At 51.1% G+C, this 6,949-nt stretch overlaps 1 protein-coding gene across 1 annotated transcript in view; it reads left to right on the top strand.

Moving 5' to 3' along the window:
* The first annotated feature begins 1,772 nt into the window (after positions 1-1,772).
* Positions 1,773-6,949, top strand: part of ADGRF3 (adhesion G protein-coupled receptor F3) — a 21,896-nt gene continuing 16,719 nt past the window's right edge. Inside the window, exons 1-8 of the mRNA XM_019656947.1 lie at positions 1,773-1,858; positions 2,825-2,885; positions 3,299-3,439; positions 3,936-4,109; positions 4,591-4,809; positions 5,304-5,513; positions 6,036-6,179; positions 6,364-6,560. Coding sequence (XP_019512492.1) covers positions 1,775-1,858; positions 2,825-2,885; positions 3,299-3,439; positions 3,936-4,109; positions 4,591-4,809; positions 5,304-5,513; positions 6,036-6,179; positions 6,364-6,560 — 1,230 coding nt within the window. The 5' untranslated portion in view covers positions 1,773-1,774. The remainder of the gene's footprint in view (positions 1,859-2,824; positions 2,886-3,298; positions 3,440-3,935; positions 4,110-4,590; positions 4,810-5,303; positions 5,514-6,035; positions 6,180-6,363; positions 6,561-6,949) is intronic.

Genomic DNA, 6,949 nt, shown 5'->3' on the forward strand with positions numbered 1-6,949 from the left:
CAGTGAAGCAACGTCCTCCACAACTAGACTGAAGAACAAAACGACAGCAACTTGTCTGTTCCCCTTCCCCCAACTCCCCAGCGCTGTTCCCATCCCCCAATTCCCCAATAAAAATCTTTAAAAAAGAGGAAAAAAAAGGGCAGAGAACCTAAATAGACATTTCTTCAAAGAGGACATACAGATGTCCAACAGACATATGAAAAGATGCTCAATGTCACTAATCACCAAAGAAATGCAAATTAAAACTACAATGAGATATCACTTCACACCTGTCAGAATGGCTATCATTTTTAAATCAACAAATGACAAGTGTTGGTGAGGATGTGGAGAAAAGGAAACCCTCATGCACTATTGGTGGGATTGCAAATTGCTGCAGCCACCATGGAAAACAGTATGGAGGTTCCTCAAAAAATTAAAAATAGAATTACCTTATGACCCAGCAGTTCCACTTCTGGGTATTTGTTCAAAGAATTCCCAAACACTAATTTGAAAACATATATGCACTCCTATGTTCACTGCAGCATTATTTACAATAGCCAAGATACGGAAGCAACCTAAGTGCCCATCAGTAGACGAGTGGATAAAGAAGAAGTAATACATATATACAAGGAATATTTCTCAACCATAAAAAAGAATTAACTCTTACCAGTTATGACAACATGGATCAACCTAGAGGGTATCATGCTAGGTGAAATAAGTCAGATAGAGAAAGACAAACACCACATGATCTCACTTATATGGGGAATCTAAAGAACAAAATAAATGAACAAACCAAACAGAAACAGACTCACAGATACAGTGAACAAACCAATGGTTGTCAGATTGAAGGGAGATTGGGGGACTGGGTGAAAAAGGTGAAGGGATTAAGAAGTACAAATTGATAGTTAACAAAATAGTCACGGGGATGTAAAGTACAGCCTAGGGAATATAGTCAATAATATTGTAATAACTACGTATGGTGCCAGATGGGTATTAGACTTATCGGGGACAGGATGACCCCTTCCTAACTTACATAGATGCTAACCACTGTGCTGTACACCTGAAACTAATATAATATTGAATGTGAACTATAATTTAAAAGAAAAAAGGAAAATTAGCCCTTTATGCAATCATCATGCTACAAATGTTGCCTTTTGCCTTTTTACCCTAACATACTTTTCATCCCCAATTTAAATCTTTTTAGACAATTTATTTCCTTTCTGGTTTCAGGGTTTTGTGTCTTGTTTAGAAAAGCATTCTCCACTTCAAAATTATTTTGTGAAATTACTTGCTAATTTCTCCTAGTATTTCTCCAGATTCTTTGTTACTCTTAAGACTCTAGCCTATCTGGAAATTATGTGAGGATAGCAATCAGCTCTAGTGTTGGTTTTTTCTAAGCTTGACTGTGAACAACAATCCAGCTTCCTGGGAGTTCCAGAACAATCCAGATTTCCCAGACCCTTGAGGACATGACTGAACCTGACTTACCGACACATTGCTGGTTGTGACTAGGATCCCTAAGTCCTCTCCTGCTCACTGAATCCTCAGTCCAGACCCCCGGGGCCATCTGGGCAGACTCCTCTCATGGAGGCATGTGGGCTCCAGGTGGCCCCACAGTGACCTGGTTGCTCATTTGTCTCAGTCACGGGCTGTAGCATTTCCTCTGTAAATTTGGCCCTGGCTCCCTTCCACTCTTCCCTCCCAGCCCATCTGTGCACTGTCCAGCCAGCTCTTCTCCGAGGAAATTTGCATAATGCTGGAGAGGGAGGGCTCTTGAGGACGGCTTCCCGAAGCCATGGTGTGTTCGGCTGCCCCTGTGCTACTCTTGGCCATGACTTTCCCCCTTGTGGGGTCACCGGTTGCCCGAACATCCCAACCTGTGAGTAAGATTGGGATGAGGACCCTGGGAAGGTCTGCAGAGGTGACAATAGGGGCCTCTGGGTGTGAGAGGCAGCAAGGCGTGGATGAAACGATTGGTTGGAGGGGAAAGGGCTGAAGGGAGAGGAAATAATGTATAAAAACAGAAACAGGCTTGTTATAAGGTCTCTGCATGTTCAGTCGTATTTTCCAGGGTGTGGGGATGGCTTGCTTTCTTTATTTGAGTCCCTGTGAACTCCAGTGATGCCTGCTGCACTTGGGATAAAGCCTCTTTTTATCCAAAGTCGAGCTTGCAATTTAAACATGAAAAGCAAAGAAAACCTTCCCAGGTTTGGGGACCATTGGTAAGAGGACAAGAGAGAATCTGAGGAAAGGCAGCAGGGTCTAGATTTGCAATTTTTCTTGTGTGTTTTCCCCCAGTTGGCTATCTCTATCTCTGTCTCCACTCGTATCCTTTTTCAGATAGATATTTACATACACGTAACATTTTGAGGGAAGGAGAAATTGCTGAGGAATAAATTATAGGAATGAGAGACTAAGGGAAGGTACTGCCTCTGCTCACCCCCATGGCAATTCCTATGGAGGCAACAGAAGAAACCCCCAAGCCTCTGGGCCCCAGCCAGCTCTGTCCTGCCCTTTCCCTGGGGCTCCAGGTCCAGCCATTTCAATTAGCCTAGAGGCCCAGGGACAGGTAAATTCAGGAAGGAATTAAGCAAAGCATGTTGACTGTCCAGGATGTGCCTGGTTGCTAGGTTCAGGCCCTGGGGCTGCATCCCTCACATCTGCCAGGAGCCTGCTTTCCCCTCCAGATGGACCTGCTTGATTCCAGGCAAAAAGAGGAGCTTCAAAGAGACCATGTCATGCAAGATTAGGCTGGCCCCCTGAGCTACCTGGGGAAGAAAGCATCCCTGGGAGGAACTTGGCACCAGCCTCTCCTCAAAGGTCCCTCCTCTGTGGTCTGTTCTAGGAACCCAGTCAGGTTGGCGGGGAATCTGGGAAGCAACTGAACCAAGAGCATGGAGCAGGTGGTGAGTGGACAGAGGAGGAGGAGAGGGATCAGGGAATGAGGTGGAAAGGACTGGGAGAGGCCACATGGAGGGATGGTGGGTAAAGAGAGAGGACTGGATCTGGCGTCGGTCAGGCAGGCTTGCACACCGGCTCTCTAGCTGTGAGGCCTTGAGAAGATCATTGGTCTTTGAGAGTCTTGTCTGTAAAATGGGGGTTGTTGGGAGAGTGACATGAAACAGGCTGTCTGAATGTACCATAGCTAGATGAGGAGTTAGTTATTACCCTTCTGAGTCCTGACTGTACCTAGACAGGCTATGGGAGGCGGGATCTGCTCCAGGTTCCTGGCAATGACCAGCTAGGTAGGGGAGGCAAAAGGGGACTGGCCCGTGGCCTCATGGCCTCTCCTCTCCAGCTGTCCCCTCCTCTCCTGTAGAAGCAGTCCTGGTCTCCGTCTATGTACAGCTGGACTTTTCAGATGAGACCTGGTCAATGACACTCTCTAGAACCTTCACCCTGCCCCCTGCCTCGGTTTCCTCTTCACCAAGAACTCTCACTGGCCTCAGCCTCACAACAGGTTGGGAGAAAAATTCTACTGACTCCTGCCTCTCAGTGCCACCGATTGCATATAAAGGGGGCTCAGAGTGAAGGGACAGAGCCTTCCCAGTCCCCCTGCAGCCAGCTGGCCTGAGATGCTGCCAGCCTCTCCCTGTTTCCTGAAGGGTCTGCATGGCCCCGCTCCTTCCTCACCCCCCCCCACCCCCACCAGAGAGACCCTTCCCCTCCTACTCCATGTGGCCATCTTCTAAACCAGGGCCCAAGGGGCAAACCATGGAGGCGCAGACTACTCCATCCCCACCCCTGACACCTTTGCCCAGAATTACCTCCACTGCTTTGAACACTGGCTGGGGAGGCAGTCCCTGGTAGGTGAGCATGACTGAGTGCCTGTGACTTTGGGATTGCTCCAGATACCCAGCCTGAGAGGCCCTCAGGCATCAGGAAGTTGTTGGTCCTGCTTACCTGGCTTTCTCAGGCAGCCTGCCTACTTATTATTCCCCTTCCCTCTGTCGCAGAGTGCAATGTCAAGCCCGATGGGTTTGCCTATTGTGCTTGCCTCTCTGGATACCAGTGGAACGCCAGTGTCTGCTCCCATCACCATCCTTGCCAAGCCCTCTACAACTACCATCCCTGTGGCTGTCTCATCTTCAGCCCTACTGAAGCTGGGTACTGCCAGTTGCTGCCACCTGGTGAGGAGGGTTGGGAACTTGAAAACCAATGGGACCAAGTGAAAGAAACCTCTGTGTTCCCCCCACCACTCTGATTCCTGTATTTCTGCCAGCTGGCCCAAGCTCAACAGCTCCACTGGGTGGGAGAAAATGCCAGCCACCATAACAGATCACAAGCCCCAAGACTGGGACCTGAGCAGTGAGACGAATGAAAACCAGGGCTCTGGAAACATACCCACAGGGAGAGAAAGTTCCCTCGCTGGGAAAGGGGAAGTCATGGGCCAGAAAGTTTCCCTGGTTGGTTTCCAATGACAGATGCTTGCAGCCTTCCAGGCTGGATTGCAGCAGCCATGCTCATCTAGGGACAAAACAAAAACGCCAGGCAGGGAGTGAGGGAGGAGGAATGGGCTTCAGAGGACTGGGAAGCGGTGAGAGCTTAGCTGCATGGAAGACCATGAGTTCCCGCCCCACCCAGCAGCCTCTGTCTCCTGCCTCCCTGCAGTCCCTGGGACCCTGAGGCTGAACACCTGGCTGCAGGTGCCTGGAGACACGTTGAACCTGACCCTCCTCACGAGCCAGGAGACCACGAACCTGAACTGGTTCCTGCGGCGCACAGGAAGCCCCAGCCCCATCCCCCTGCAGCCAGGGGCACATGTGTCCCTGACCTCGAGCCAGGGCCAGGCTGTCCTCAGCATCTGCAACATGTCCCATCAGTGGGAAGGTAGCCAGCCTACGCTTCCCTCCCCTTCTCTCTTCTTCTCTTCCCCTTCCCTCTCTCCTCCTTCCTTCTTTAGTCCTCCTCTTCCCTTCCTTTTTCATCTTTCCATTTATTCATTCTGGGAAACAAAGGCTAAGTGGCCTATTGATGTGCAAAATTATAAGGGGAGAATGCTGAAAATATGATTTTGATTTCAACTGAGAACAGGTCGTGCTTCTCTTCAAACTGTCGAAATGGCAGAGGGTGATGCAGAAAGCGCACCCACTAGAGGGAGAGGGGTTCACCTTAGAATTCATGGCTATGGGGTCAGGATCCTTTTCTCTAGATCTCTTCTTCCTCCTAGAAATCTTTCTGGGGACAGGGATCTTCCTTGCTGGGGTTTAGCAGAAGCTGGACCAGGAAGGTCAGCCTAGGGTGTGGCTTGGGAAGCAGCAGGGATTCTGTGGCACAGGTGGGAGCCGGAGGAGCCAGGAGGTACAGCAGGTGTGTGTCTGCAGGTGAGTACATGTGCTGCTTTGAGGCCCAGGGATTCAGGTGGGAGCTGTACCACATGGTGAGGGTGCCCCTGCAGGCGACAGACGTGGCTCGACTTCCAGACCAGCTCTCCATCTCCTGTGCCACCTCCTCTGGCTTCCAGCTAAGCTGCTGCATCCCCAACACACACCTGGGCTACTCGGCTTCTTGGAGCCCTGGAGCAGACAGCAAAGGTATGGAAAGGGGTTGGCTGTCTGGGGTCAGGGAAAGGTGGGACAGCTAGTCTCCTCTAGGCAGCTGGCTCTCCAGCTCACCGGAAGCAGAGGCTGCAGTTCATTCTGAGAGTTCTGGGTCCAAGTCCAACACTGATTTTACCCCATAGAACAATCCCAATTCTATCAGTACATCAATAACCATATGAGAGTAGATCATTTTTTTGTGAAATGCTTTTATCCACACACTCTTGTTCAACTATTGCAATACACCCTGTGAGGTTGGTTTTGATGATAGCCCCATTTTACAGATGAGGAAACTGTGGCTTCAAGTCCCCAGGCTACTTAGAGACCCCCACAGTGCCCTTCTCCAAAAATCCAAGCCCTGCTTTCAGTAGTTTGATGCCCTCATACCACTCGGCTCTTCCCCACTGCTTCATGTGCTTCTGAAATTGCTAGAAAGACAGAAGCGGCATCTCTGGGCCGGCTGGGCTCTAGGTCCGTTCCTGGCCCATGACTGTTCCTTCTCTCGCTCACCCTCAGCCTTCGTATTCAACACACCAGGAGACCAGTGCCTGGTGCTGGCCGTTCAGCACTGCCCTACAGCCGACACCACGTACACTTGTGACCTACAGAGCCCAGGACTGACCCCTCTCAAGGTCCCTGTCTCTGTCACCATCATCCAGGGTACGTGGGGCTTGAGGTCCAGCTGGCCGACCTCTCTCTCACCTGCTTGCCCTGGGAGCTCCTCCTTGACATTTCCCTGCACCAGGCACCAGGGCCAGGCTCCAGAGCCTGCATGGGTTTCTGCCCAAGGACAGGCTCCGGGCTAGACTGCGGCTGCTGAGCCCTCTCTGGTATCCTTCTTCAGATGGAGACACTACCTGCCCTGAGGACTCCTCAGCTATTGCCTGGAATGTCACCAAGGCTGGCCATGAGGCACAGGCCCCATGTTCCGTGAACAGAACGGGCATGGTGAAGAGGACTTGTGGGACTGACGGGACCTGGGGGCCCATCCGCAGCAGCTGCACAGATACAGGGCTCCTGAGCTTGCTTCGGAGAGCCCAGGTAAAGCTTCCGGCCCTGCTTCCCACATGTCACCGCTCCAGGACCTACCTTTCCTCACTCAGGACCCCGCTCTAGAATCCTTTCCTCCTGAGGCCCATCTCAAAGGTTATTCAGCAGAGCCAGGAAGTAGGTGTGGGGGCCCGAGAGTGGCCAGGGCCCTCAAGGTGGGGAGGGTGCTATTCTCAGATCTGAGTCCTCTCAAGAGTCTGTCCCCCTAATACTGGTGTCAGTTCCTTCCATATGGCTCAGTCTGTGTCTGCTTCCTGATCCTCTAGGAGGAAGGGTACAGCTACGGGGAGGAAGGGGCTGGATGGGGGAGGAGATGACCACTCTCTCATGAGGATCACACACACACACACACACACACACACACACACACACACACACAC

This window comes from Hipposideros armiger, unplaced genomic scaffold (genome assembly GCF_001890085.2).
Source record: "Hipposideros armiger isolate ML-2016 unplaced genomic scaffold, ASM189008v1 scaffold_0, whole genome shotgun sequence".
In the NCBI taxonomy this organism is placed as follows: domain Eukaryota; kingdom Metazoa; phylum Chordata; class Mammalia; order Chiroptera; family Hipposideridae; genus Hipposideros; species Hipposideros armiger.